At 34.0% G+C, this 15,101-nt stretch overlaps 1 protein-coding gene across 1 annotated transcript in view; it reads right to left on the bottom strand.

Moving 5' to 3' along the window:
- Nucleotides 1-5,910: 5,910 nt before the first annotated feature.
- Nucleotides 5,911-15,101, bottom strand: part of PQBP1 (poly-glutamine tract binding protein 1) — a 98,299-nt gene continuing 89,108 nt past the window's right edge. Inside the window, exon 7 of the mRNA XM_090390717.1 lies at nt 5,911-11,281. Coding sequence (XP_090246843.1) covers nt 11,113-11,281 — 169 coding nt within the window. The 3' untranslated portion in view covers nt 5,911-11,112. The remainder of the gene's footprint in view (nt 11,282-15,101) is intronic.

The raw sequence follows: 15,101 nt of genomic DNA, 5'->3' as shown, positions 1-15,101 counted from the left end.
GAAGGAGCCAATACATCACCCACACCAGCTGTCATACCTTCTCTTAAATTCATTTATAGTAGATGCACTAATTACTTCAACAGGCAAATTTTCCACTCATCCATGTTCTGTGAGAAAAATCTAGCTCTCACCCCTTAACTTTTATGGGTGTCTCCCTTGTTTTCTCTCTCTCTGTGCACTCTATATATAATGAAAAATTTTATCAACCAATATTGTATGACACCCTCACAAATGTTTAGACCTCAATCATATCACCCCTTTCTCCTATCATATTTCATAACTCCTCTTGCTCTTATTCTCATGATATTCCTTCCACGTCGTCATCTCATGGATCTCTTCCTTAATAAGACTGCATATCCATTTTATTTCCATCCTAATGTTCTTCAAATTCCAGGTACACATTTTGACACATCATTTAAACATCTTTTCATAGCTTCCCATTCAGTAACTGATACCATAGGAGTAATATAATATTCTGCTGAGTTTGTCATAAATTCGATATTTGGTTCAGCATGTAACCTATCCTGTTGGAACTTCCATATAGTTGGCTACTTCCCAGGTCAGTATGGCATGATCACTGTCACCAACAGGTGACAAGAGTCACGTTCTTAACTGGGATAATGCAATGCTCAAATCTAACACTCTTTGTCCTTGAACTGCTTGAGAAAATTGTCTCACAACAGCTCAATAAATTCTCTTTCGTTCTTATGCTATCCAATCAATATTCGGATAATTTAAGGTTACCCATTATAATTACTCTTTATTACCCATGAGAGTAATTGGCAATTCCTGCTGAGCTTCTATTTCCGCCATGGAAGTAGTGCATTTGAGGTTATCTAGTACAGGAAAAAAAAAAGTTTACAGCAACTATTATTATTACGGCTATATTTTTTTTTTTTTTTTTTTTTTGCCTGTCTTCGTTTAGGAGTGTCCCTTATTTTAAATACATTTGCTCTTTTCTCAAGAATTCTTAGGGTATTATAAGTGTATTTTAAAGATAAATATATGCAAATTAATAGAGGAAGAAATTTTGCACATACCTTGTTTGGAAGTTAGGATGTCTTCTTTCTCCATACTTTTGCTGTTAAAAAAAAAAGGGGGAAGGGTCGGAAACGTGGAGGGGGGGGCTGATAAATTAGAAAACCCGTTTTTTTTTAAATAATATATATACATTATTATATTTAAAGGCGCTTTTTAGGGAAGGGTTATATGGGAAATTGGGCGGGGGGGGAGCGTTATTGGGGTGCGAGCCGTTTCGATCCTGTATCGTCATCGGAACATTACGGGAGAAGTGTAGGGCTATGTCATGACGGTTTGGTATGTCTGCTTTGGGGGGTTGTGACCTCATTTTTATATTGTGGAGCTTCCAACATTGGTAGGGTCGGTGGACGTTGATTGAGTTTTCATCACATTTTATGGCAATTGTTTCCGATATTCTAAGCATTGTTTCATTGTCTTGTTTGTCTATTATTATGGCCTTGTCAATTTGCGAGGTATGTTTTTGTTCAAGGGCGTGAACTGCTATTTCTCTCTTCCCTGTACTCTGTATTCTATTTTTCTTTTTGATGTTGCGTTTTTTTGTGTTTAAATATTCTGGAATAGGGATGTTACATTCACGGAAATGTTCTTGTAGTCTGGCCCATAAAGACCTGATGGTAGAATCTGTATAGGTGATATCACAATCGTTTTGGCAAGGAAATTTGTAGACTACATTGTGGTGTTCTAGTATTTCTTTGTGTGCGAGAGATTTAGTGGGTTTTAGGAGAGTTGCTAATTTTTGGTTCGTAGTGAATACTAGTTTATAGTCCGTGTGTTTGAAAATATATTTGTAGGCTTTGTATGTGTTTTGAATGTAGGGCAGTTGGATAACCTTTCATGTTGGGAAGTCTGTTTTGGTTGTAGGGTTGTTTTGACGGGTTTTTGCTGTTCTGTTTGCGTAATTTATGTTGTGTGGGATAGTTGTGATTTTTAAAAATCTGTGTTAATTTCTTCAATTCCGTCTTGAGATAATTATGGTTAGTTGAGAATTTGTAAGCATTTATAAATTGTGATAGGACGACCGATTTTTTAACTGAATATGGATGGTATGAACTGAAATGGAGGTAGTTTCCGATATGTGTGGGTTTGTGGTATATTTTCGTGGCTATTTTGTTGTTAGTTCTGATTAACATCAGGTTTAAGAAATTGATGGATTTGTTCTGTTCAGTTTCCATGGTGAATTTTAGTCTGGTGCTGTAATTGTCAAGGGATGTTTGTAAGGTGGTGATGTGTGTAGGTTCTCCAATGCATAGAATGTCGTCTACGTTGTCATAAAAGGTGATGCCAGTAGGAGTGATTCTATGTGGCATAGGCTAGCAGCTTTTTTACCCACAAGTCAAAAAAATTGAAGGTGGACCTATTTCAGATAAGATATAGTGTTAGAGACCATGAGATAGTTGCAGTTGTCTACTATACTGTCTTCTTCAGATGCTTATTAATTAAAATCATTGCATCTTTGGCTGGCTATGTATGAAGGTTGGAGACTGAATGCATCCCTAACAAAAGTTGGCACAAAAAAAAAATTAGCACAAACCAACTTTTTTTTTTTTTTTTTTTTTTTTTTTTAACTAATTGGCCTTACCTACTCCTTTTGTGGCATAATAGGTATTCATGCATTTATTTTATATCGACAATGTAAAGCTGGGAAGATATATACTTTATATAAAATATAAGCAATGTTAATAATGGCCATACATGTGCAAAATGTGTGGCCTTTGCAGAACAAGAGATTTCTGAAAGGAGAATGAAACTGGGAAACATACTGTCGAAAGTATTTCAAGAGTGAATGTCATAAGTGTGAAGAGATTAAGAGGAGTGATCACGGTGTGTTGAAAGACAGAATGTGTCATAATGAGATTGGCGTAGTTAGTGTGCAAGCAGTATGAGTGATTATATGAATGATGCAAACATGTGATTGAGTGGTTGGGGAAACTCATGGTAGAGTGATGAAATCATATTTTCCTGGAGCTAAGATAAAGGATGTGGTCAGTGATGCTGTAAAGATGTGGAGAGTTAAGGTAAAAGAGAGGTATGCAAGACGACATGAAAGAGTTGCTAGTGCATGTGAAAACTAAGAGTGAGAAAGTAAAAATTGTGTGTGTTTCCATAGTATAATAGGGGCTAGCTGAGACAGTGCGCTATAATTGCAAATGAGTTAGTGTGCAGATTGTGTAGGAGAAATGGTGTGGAGTCTGGATTTGTGGAGTGTGATAGAAGAACTTATATAAGTTGGATGGCTTGCATCTAAACGGATTTGGTCTGAGGATTGAGAAAGTTGTTCAGTGAGAGTTCAGAAGCACAAAGTACATTGATCTTACCCGATGCTCCAGTTCATCCCATAGCGTTGAGGTCAGGGTTATGTGGAGGCAGTTCATGTCCATATAGTTGCAGCAGCAGCTTATTTTAACCTGATGCATTGTTTACTAAAAGAGACAATGGTCAGTTCCGTAGAAATACCATAAAGTAGGAAACATTGCATTGTCTAGGATGTTTGGATACCTCTCAGAGCTGAATATTCGTGGCACTACAAACACAGGTCCGAGGCTAAACCAAGGAAAAGAGGACCATACCATCAAGCCACCACCTCCGAATTTCATAGTTGGGTTACACTCTCTTTTAAATTTTACAAACTTTTTTAAATAGTTCTTATTTTTTTGAAAGTGTATAAAAAGGTTATTTTCAGTTAACCCTGGTGTTATTCTTTTGCAAGCATATAAACAGATTATATGCCAAAAGACTGCAAAAGTAACTGTCCAAGGAGTTATTTTTGCAATATGCATTAGTAATGAGAAGCAGTATACAATTAAACAAATGTGGAGAACCAGTATACACAGAAGTCCAAAATTCATACTCAGGGAAGGAGGGGATGATTGATGTAGGTAGGTTTGGGGTTTATTTACATAAAGACAATTAGTTGTCCTTCTAAAGTCATATACTGCAATAAAAGTTACAGACTACAAAAGATAAAAATAAATAGCTCAATAAATAAATAAATAACATCTTATGTGCAGAGCAAACAGTTTAAAGGGCTGAACAATTCAATGTATACATTGCATTGTTCAGCAATAAATATAATGATCAGATATGATTGTAGAAATAATTCTTTGTAAAAAGATAAAAATGTATGCATTTTGTCTGATAAGATCTTCCTGAGTGTATGCGAGCATAGTTTATGCTGACACTTTTTTACTGCTAGACATGAACATGAGAGATGATCGATTGCCTTTCAGTGACTCAATGTTACAGGAGTGACAGAAAATTGTCAACTGATCGACATACAAAGCAGTGCCAACAGTTAGGGGGAAAGGAGGTTTTTCTGTTATTTAGTTTAGTTGACCAGCAAAAAATGCTCGAGGTTTTCCCCTAACAAAAAACTGCTTTCAGATACTACAAAAGAAAGGCACTGACCATTTTTTCCAAGATCAGACAAATACCACTGGTTAGATTGAAAGAATGGTAATTGTTTGCTAGTTCTAGATATTTTTCTAGCTTTGAGAAAGCAATGCTAATTGCCTTGTGTCAACAATATATACTGAAAAGCAATGCTAATTGCTTTTCAGTATATATTGTTGTATAGTAGCAGATGGAGGTATATTGTGGGAATGTTTTATCATCTCATAATGAATGTCATCAGGCCCTGCTTTTTTCAATACTTCCTTAAGAAATCTGTCTAGTCCATTTGAAGAGAAGCTAAGCTACTGTTTCTCTTGTCATTCTTTGAATATCAAAAATTCAGGACAATATGAAGCTGTTTCTGTTATTCTTGCAAAGCTTTTTTTTTTCCCCTAGACTGTCTGCAACTGCATTTTTTTATTAGTGTTTGAATAATAAAAAATAAAAAAGTTTTTTTTTATTATGAGATTTAACATAACATGTTTATGGCCAGAGCACATAAATGCTATGCGATTTCAAGTAATAAAGCATCTCCAAATTATACTCCATGATCTCTTTTTTTTTAGTGTGCAAGTTATGAAAAGATATTGCCTCACAGCATGGCCAATTTTCCATTACCACTCTCTCTCTCCTCTTTTGCTAGTGTCTGCTGATCAGACATTCTCAATCCATCCTTCTACATTCCACAATCCTAATATCATCTGTAACATATTCCTTTGTATCTCTCCAGTGAATCTGCATCACTTTAGAAACCAAAAGGTCAGTATAATAGTCCAGGTGAAGCCTTGTAAAGCGGCAAAAATGACTTCCTTATTCTTACATGTCAATTTGTTCCAGAACTGCAATTATTCTCAGAATTATTTTTGTGATCTTTGCATCTATGATCCCTGAACTTCAACTTCATATCTACTAAAACTCTAAAGATCCTTAAGCCTGATCCTACCAATATAACTACTGAATATCACAAATATACCAAAATGAATAAATTATCTTTTTATTAACACTGAACTGAACAATTTTTGCATGCCTACAATTCCAGCCCATTTAAATCATTTTGCAAGTGTTGCATGTCAGCCACATTCCTAATTACCCTGCTTATCTTTTGCATCATTAGCAAATAGCTATATATCTCCTGTTAAATCCTTTCCAATGTAAAGACTGAATAACAATGGACCAAGGAGACTGCATTGGTCATCTTAAATCTTGCAGACTTGCACTTACCCCCCCCCCCCCCTCCAAATACACACCACTTTTTGATGTCTAGGTGTCAGCCATCCCTCTTATACAAAGTAAAATCCAATCCCATATAGTCATGGCACCAAGCATGCACATATTGGCAGTATGAACATCTTCAATCTTAATAATAATTTTGTGACAGCTTAATGGCTAAATCCTTGATAAAAGTGACTTTTCTCTAAGCGATTAAGTCCTATTTTTTTTTTTTTGTGACATTACTGAGTTAAAATACAATGCTTAAAATAAGTTTTAACCTATGCATTCAGCATTTTTTATTCAAGAAAGTGCAACCAACTGTGGGCTACATGCCTTACAAAAGCTGATTTACAACAGAAATAACAACAGCCCTGTTCCAACATGCACTTTTATAACCTAGAAACACAAATATATATATACACCGCTGTATGTGCAGTATTTCCAACACATCTTCAGAAACAAGCAAACCAAAAAATAAAAATTAAATTTTTACAAAACAATTACTTAACCATTACAAAATGTGTTAGAAAAGACAAAATTCAACTTGGCTTGGGTATGCAAAAAAGCATTAAGCAAATACAGGTAGTTCTCACTTTACGAATTTTTTGGATCGGAATTTTTATTTTAAATTGCATGCCCGGAAGGTGATTAGGGGTGTGTACAGGGAATTATGCAGTAATGGCGTAATGATCAGTTAGAACAAGCTTCAGTCACTCACGAGCCTTAGCAACGCAAGTGTGTTATTTGTAGTTTTCTTCAATTACACCTTATTTTTTTATTTTGTTTTCTTTTCCAACAATTTCAAAAAGAAGCAACAGTGCAAAACCAGAAAATGAGCAAAAGAAACAATGAAAAGCAATTTCACTAGAGAAAATATACAAAATTATTACCAGCCATAAAGCAGGTAGCACGCTTAAAATTCTTTGAGAAATTTTCTTTTGCTGCTTCTACAGTTTGTACCATTTTAAAGGATAAAGAAAAATATTAGAAAGAAGTAAAAAATGCGCAAATCTATGCAGTCTACACGGTTGCATAATAAAGAAACTATAATTACTGATATGGAAAAACTATTAACTGCTTAGATAAGCGACCAAACTCAAAGATTAAACAAGCCTAATACCTACAAAACGATTTGTACTAAAGCATTAGCCATTTTTTAAATGCTGAAAGACCAAAAAGGGGATGACTGCAAAGAGACTTTTGCTGCAAGTAGTGATAGGTTTGACCACTATAAAAAGCAAAGTGGTTGGCATGACAACCACTTTGTACATTAAAGTACAGGGTGAAGCTGCAAGCGCTGATAGTGAGGCTGCAAAATCTTATCCAGAAAAATTAGAAGAAATAATTAAAGAAGGAAATTACTTGCCATCGCAGATTTTTAACATCAACGAGATGGGGCTTTTTTGGAAAGGGATGCCCGCAAGAACTCGCATCGCAAAAGAAGAATCCTCAATACCAGGTTTTAAAGCATTAAAGGATCGCATCACTACTATTAGGAGGCTGCTGGCAATTGCAAGTTAAAAACCCTTGGTTTGTGCATTAATCAGAAAATCCAAGAAGCTTAAAAAGGAATTAATAAAGATACTCTCCCAGTAATATGGAAGGCAAATAAGAAGGCTTGGCTCACAGGTTACCTATTTGAAGATTGGCTTATGCATCACTTTGTTCCTGAAGTAAAACTTTGTGAGAAAAAACATATTTCATTCATCATCAAATTCCTGATATATACACCCCTTGAGGGTATATGTAAATGATAGTACTACGTGAAAAATTTACATCATTACTAACTTCCTATCTACAATTTTCCTCCAAATCAGTCTGTTAAATGTCAAGACTCCAATATTATCAGGTATTATATTTCTGTCTTCTAAGGCACTTTTTACTGTATCAATCCACCTATATCTTGGTCTTCCTCTAGGTCTTTTTCCTGCCAACCTGGCAGAGAACATTTGTTTTGCTAATCTTTCCTCTCCCATTCTGATTAAGTGACCATACCTGCTGACAATATCAAGTTCTTCCCTAATATCCTCGTTTTTAAAATGATATTGTCATTGATTCCATCTGTTGTGCCCCTAATCTTTCTTAGGACTCTCATATCTGCGGTCTCTAGTCTTTAGTCAAGTGTTTTACTTCTAACCCAGCTCTCAGATCCATAAGTTGAAATTGGTTTAAACACTGTCTTGTATACAGCTAATATTAGTGTTTTGGCTAATTTCTCTCTTATTCCATATAAATTTATTCAGTTGACTTCATACCATACCGTTTTGTTGATTCTGTTGTCTATTTCCATATTTAATTTATCATCTTCACTAAAAATCGTGCATAAGTGGCCGAAATGTTTTACTTTACAATGCAATTGATATTTTCAATGTTTCTGCCTATTTTCATTGTCTTTGTCTTTTCAATGCTGACCTTCATACCATATCTATTACAACAAAAGACTAAAAATAATCTTTTTACCTCCAAATACAACTTCCCTTACAACCAATGGATCAGGGAGTGATCGTGACGTTTAAAGTACATTATTTAGAAGCAACTGATAAAGATGGAAACTTTCATATCAAAGAGATTCAACATTTTAGATGCAATTCAGGTAACGCAAAACTCTTGAAATAAATTTTCCAAAAAAACTATTAAAGGAGTATGGCATAGACATTGTCCTCAGTTAATTATAATTTCGAAGGCATTGAAGACCCAACAAAGATTGTGAATTCTGAAACAAAGGCGATCTTAGGTATGGCTAACCAGTTGCAAATGGAAGTTTCTAGAAGGTGATGTTAATGAGCTGCTTCAATTTCACACTATGGAACTCTCACCCAATGATCTCCTTGAATTAGAGAAACAAGAAAGAAACGAAGAAGAAAAAGACAAAGAAGATAACGAATATTAAGCTCCAACTTGGTTGTTCACTTTAAAAGGCCTGGAAGAAGCATTTAAACTTCTTGAAAAAGCTCATGCAATCTTTGAATCACAAGATTCTGACTTTGAACGATTTAGTAAATTTTCCCACAAAATGAATAATGCGCCTGCTTGCTATCAAGCTATTTTAAACAAAAAGCGAAAGCCAACAAAGCAGATGACACTCGAAGTTTCTTTGAAAAAAAAAAAAAAAGATGCACCGATTCATCTGGTGATATAGAAATGAGCTTTTTTTTTTCCTTCAAACAACCTTTTTATAATTAAAATTTTTTTATGTTTTTTTAAATATGTAAATCTTTGGCCAGTAAAGACTTTTCTTATCATTTAATATTCATTTAAAATTTTTATATTCCTTCTTATGAACATAACTCTCACTTACAGCATTATTTCTAAGGTAGATAAACTCCCACTTCACGAATTCTTGATTTATGAAAGGTCGCCAGGAACCAATTAATTCGTAAAGGCAAGAACTACCTGTATATGTTACAGCATATAGTGTCACCAAACTTTTTTTTTTTTAAATAGCATTACTGCCAGCCTGGCTGGCTAAATACGTAACAAACCTCCAACACTATGGGTTTTAATCCCATTGTGAGAATGGATGTTTGAGAATGTATTTGTTCATCATCATCAAATTCTCAATATATATATATACCCTGAAGGGATCTACAGAATGATATGGCAGGAATACACGACTGAGTTTAAACTATTACTAACCTCCTATCAACAATTTTCCTCCAGATAAGCCTATTATTTGAAATATAAGATTCGGCAATATTAGAAATATTGCCGAATCTTATATTTTGATCTTCTACCTTTTTTTTATGCAATCCCATAGAAATAATATAGTGAACTTACGCTACGTTAGACTGGTTAAGAGAAATAGTTGAATTTTTTAATATTTATTTTTTTTACATAATTCAAAAACCCTGGTATAGAGCAAACAAGCATTTCAGACTTCCAATAAGCAGGGCAGTGTTCTCGAAAACTGGGCAATGAAATTTATCTTACACCTAAAAATAACTGAATCAATCTAACTAATGAATCTTTTTCTGCTATCCTGGTATCAAATATCTGTTTTGCTAACCTTCTTTCTCCCATTTTGTTTAAGTAAAGATACCGCCTTGGATTAGTTCAGCTCACATATTCCTAAATGCTAATAATTGCCAAGTTCCTTCCTAATATCTTGATGTTTAATATGATATTGGCATTGATGACATCAGCTCACTCTCCTAATTTTTCTCAGAAACTGGTCATATCTATGGTCACCAGTCTTCGATCAAATATTTTATTTCTAACCCAGCTCTTAGATCCATAACTTAATTAAAATTAATTTGAGTACTCTCTTCTATACAGCTAGTGTGTTGACTAATTTATCTCTTTATTCCATATATATTTATTTAGTTAACCCCCCTCCCAATCTCCAAACACACCACACTAGCTTACTTACTCTGTTGTCTATTCTATATTTAATTCACCAGCTTCATTAAAAATTGTTCCTAAATAGCTGAAATGTTTTACATTTCTATGTTTCTGGTTCAGGAAGTAGGTATGTGTTTCAGTGATCCTATTTTCATAGTCCATGTTTTTAAAACTGATTTTCATACCAAATTTGTTATAGCAATTATTTGATTTTTTTTTTTTTTAAAGAAATTGTGCTCCAGAGACCAAGCATAAAACTTTTCTATATCACTTCAGGTCTCTAGTAAGTGAGATGTGGTCTCACACTTGGCAATTAAATTCATCTGAAGACATTCACAAACATCCATATCCATGCCTGCAGGCAAACTGCAGCAAGCTTGTTTGGAGAACAATTATAATATCTACTCAGATATCGCACCAACTCTGCTATCCAAGCTGTTAGCTTGTATAGCAGAGTTTATCAAATGCACAATTACTACATTAATATACTGTGTTTCTGTAAAAATAATTTCCCAAATGAATATCTTTCATTATATGTAATAGGAGGTTCAAGAATTCTGGATATTTCCCACTTTATGAAAGGATGTATACATGTCTATAGGAAAATTAATATATATACTTTAATAAAACAATAGTTTATTAATCATTTAAGAAAATTTCATTGATACACATTTGCGACCAGCTGAGAGCATATTAGTAACTAATAGGAAAAAAGTTAATTTTAGGAAAGTCCTATATATGCCACTGGCAAGCATGTACATATTATGCATGTTCTTCTTTAGAAGTCACCTCATAGACTTATCATTACCATCAAATTTCTGAGATGTATCCCCAAAGGATGAACAGGATACTATAACTGACCAAAATGAAGACTTTGCATCATCACTAACTTCCTAATGACAATAATGACCTAATGGATCTCATAAACTTAATGAATATATAATTCAAAATTTATTACTATACTTATTTGTTCCAAGTGTTTTATAATGAACAATGTTTCTTACAAAAAGAAGGGATAAAACCATTTTGATTTTAATAAATATAATATATGATTACCCTTTTTTCCTTTAACTGTGGTTAAGGAAAAAACAAGTTATTCACTATACACAAAACAAATAGATCCGAAGGTTACTTCTTCAAAGCAGAAATATCTTTAGGTGTTTTCATCTCTGCATTCATACGAAGGACAGTGCCTGGACTAGGATATGGCCTCATTTGATAAAGGGGACCCGATGCCGTGGTATCAGCTCCTGTTTTAGCTTCACCTTTGCGTTCTAAACCTGATGACCATGTTCCTCTGATAAAGTAAATAATTTAAATTAATAGCTCTTACAAGAATTAATTTTAACATTTTTGTTATGCTACTACATTTAAATGCGTTCAGTTTTTTGTGAAAATATAACTCTGGTAACCTCTTATTTCTTTAATGATTCCCGAATTGCAAGTCAGTCATATGAAAAAGCATCAACAACAATTTTATTTATCCAACTTTTATTTAACACTTTGTTTACTTACTCTGTTTTATTTAAAATTTTTCATATGGAAAGGAAGTACTTCACTTATAATCTGAAAGGGGACTGACACAATAAACCAAATTTTCTTAATACAGTAGATGTAGCTTATTGTGATCACTTTGGGAGAGTCGCTTTTCGATAACAATAACCAGCTCATAACATTAAGCAAAGTATATAAAAATTGCATAATTTATTTCAATTTATTGTTATAAACAACTTTTTAATAAGCAACAACATAAAATTTATTTTAAAAACTTATCTAGTGTTGTCTATCATGTGTTTGAATATAGTAGTTCATGAATAAATTGCTCATACTCAAATGCCTTTCGAAGTTTGTTGCTCTATGTTGCACACCGCGATGAAGTATTCATAGAGCTGTTTGCATCTGAGCATTGGTTGGACGAGCTTCTAAAATTTGTTCTTCTATACTTGTATTAGATTCACTTTCATCTACTAGTTTAATGTTCTCATCAGAAGCAGTTTGACATATTTCCGACACTGTCATTGTAGCCACCACTTCAACATTGTTATCAATATCCAACCAATTTTCAAATTCTTCTTTTGACAAAGTCTGGGATTTTATCAAAAATTTCATCTGCAAGATATTCAAATTCTTTGGAAGAAGGAATTTCAGAGTTTGTTTTAAAAAATCCACCTTTTTTGGAAGCAGTTTTCAATAGTCTTCTCTGAGACTTGCTTCCATGACATTGCTACCAAATGCAATGCATCAAGAAGGGAAATCTTTTCTGCAATTGCACTTGCATCAGATTGTTCTTTTATATAATCAAGATCAGCTATAATTCTGGCACAAACTTCCCTGCAATAATAAGCTTTAAAATTCATATGATGCCTTGGTCACATGGTTGATTAATGATGTAGTGTTCAAAGGCAAGAAGATTACTTTGATGTTCTTTGATGATAAATTGTTTTTGCAGTGCAGCTGTCTACTAACAAGATAATGTCTCTTTAATTTAAGATCCCACTTAACTAACCAATTGTTGAAAATGGCATTATTCATCCAATCATTTGCACTAGAACAGTAGTCAACAAGCAAACTTTTAACACCTTTAAAACACCAAGGATTTTTACTTTTCCCAATCACTTGGAGCTTTCATTTCTCACCCGTCATATCTACACAACAAAAAACTGTCACTTACTCTTTTGAACATTTAAATCCTTTAGTACTTTCATCTTTAAACAAATAAGTATGTTTGGGTATAGCACGAAAATAGAGACCTGTTTTGTCTATCTTGTAAATATCCTTGGGAGAATATTCAGCAATCATTTTTGGCCACGCGGTCTTAATCCATGGATCATCTGATAAAAAAAAAGTAGCACTTTTTTCTTCACTACAAATACACTCACATACAATATTCTCTTGCTTTTTCCACCTGTTTTTGACACATCAAAAGCCCATTATAATTGAAGCATTATTTTCACGAAAATTAGTAAACAAAACTTTTAATGCTGATTCAACTTAAGTATCCTTACCAGATCAGGCTCTCTTCCGATCCATGTTCTCATTAGTAATAGCTGAAGTTTAAATGTGTGATCTGTTTTTTAAGATCTTACACGAGAGTGGTTGTGAAATTTTTAACTGTACAGCCACACTATGCTGATTCATTTTGGGCAACTTATCGCAGAACTCCAAAATTTTTTGCTTTTCTTGAAAAGATAAATCTTGACATTTTTTACTTACTTCTGCCATAATGCTAAGGACTGTTTTAATGAGCATCTTACTGAAAGAGAACATGAAAATAAACTCGAAAAATCACAATTTAACTGTATTTATATCCACTTGCATTTGCCTGGAAGATTTAAGATTTATGGAAGAATAAAATTAAAAGAAGATTAACAAAAAAAAGTCAGATTTCGACAAATGTTCTCTGTAAAATTTTCTCCTGGTTAACCCTTAAAGTTTTTCCTTTCTTTTCCTTAAAGTTTTTAATTCTGAGATGGAAAAGGCTAAACATTCGAGGATTTTGATAACAATAACTGGAACTTTGATTATAATAGATGGATTATTTTTAATTCATTTTAAACGGTATGTTTTGGGACTGATTGATTTTGATAACAATAGCCAATTGATAATATTATCCATGTTCACAATAAGGGAATTCTACTGTATTAAGACAGACTTCCAGAGAGTCAGAGACTCATTAAGGGAGGTCACATATTACCCACACTAGATGTCATACCTGCTCTTGAACTCATTCACACTGGCTGCACTCACCACATACAATGGCAATCCATTCCAATCATGCACAACTCTATGAGAGAAAAATTGACCTCTTGATGGCATTCATTCCCAACTTCCAAGTATGCCATTTAGTCATTTCTCCACCCTTGATAAAATGAAAAATTCCGTCTACCCTGATCAGAAGTTTGTGAGTCTCAATTAAATCATCCCTCTTTCTCCTGTCTGCAGTCTACAACTTCTCAATTGATCTTCATAATCAGTATTCAACACTAATGATATCATTTTAGCACTCTCCTTTGTGCTCTCTCAATTGTATCAGAATCACCACTGAAACCACGGAACTAACTTGTATTGGCAACTTCTGCTGTGCGGCCCTTGAACTTCAACTTTCTATCGCTAAAACTACAAGATCCCTACCCTGATCGGTTTCCTTCTAGCATGATCCCACCAATATAATATGATATTGGATATCAAATCCCATCACAGTGCATGGCGATGCATTTACTAACACTGGACTGATAGCCATTTTCACATGCCCACAACTCCAGTCTAATGAAATCATTATGCAAGTATTGCAAATCAGCTGCATTCCTGATTACTTTGCCTATCTTCGCATCATTAGCAAATGGCTATGTGTCTCTTGTCAAATCTTTCCTAATGTCATTAATGCATATATTGAATAGCAATGGACCAAGGATTATTCTTGTGGTACACCACTGGTTACCTTAAATCTTGCAGATTCCATATACTGCATCTTGATATCTGTCAGTCAGCCATCCTCTTTATCCATGCTAATGTTTTATAATCCAATGACATATTTTCCAATTTATGCAAGTCTTCTATTCTATCAAAAGCCTTAGCAAAATCTAAAAGTATCATATGTATCCATTCCTCTTATCTAACCAACAGTAACATTATTATAGAACGTGAGCAAGTTCCCTCAAACATGACCTTCTCTTATTAAACCCATGCTGTTTGTTGCAAAGTGTTGATTCTCTCAACCTATTTCTGTATGCAAGCCCTAACCAACTTTTCCAAAATCTTCACAACCACTCCAGAGATACTGATGCTGGACACAGTCTTTGCACCACCCTTATGCAATGGAATTATCATACAGTCTTTCCACTCCTGTGGTATCTTCCCTGTTCTGAGATTCAAATTATATAGTCTTATTAAAAGAATAGATTGTTCAGCTCAACAATCTCTTAGCATTCATGCTGATATCCCACAATCTCTATTACCAAATTTTTATTTAGTTTGTGCAACAGCTCTAGTACCTCCTCTTCATACACCTGAGTTTCTTCATCCAGTGAAGAGGTAGCAGTGAGCTCATTTAATGTTGAATACACTAGGTTGACAGCTTTTAGCAAAATGGACACTCATTAGTTGAATAATCTTTCACC

This window comes from Typopeltis vanoorti, chromosome 3 (assembly GCF_054136105.1).
Source record: "Typopeltis vanoorti isolate ZY-2024b chromosome 3, IOZ_Tvanoo_1.0, whole genome shotgun sequence".
In the NCBI taxonomy this organism is placed as follows: domain Eukaryota; kingdom Metazoa; phylum Arthropoda; class Arachnida; order Uropygi; family Thelyphonidae; genus Typopeltis; species Typopeltis vanoorti.
This window is presented reverse-complemented; position numbering and strand designations above follow the sequence as displayed.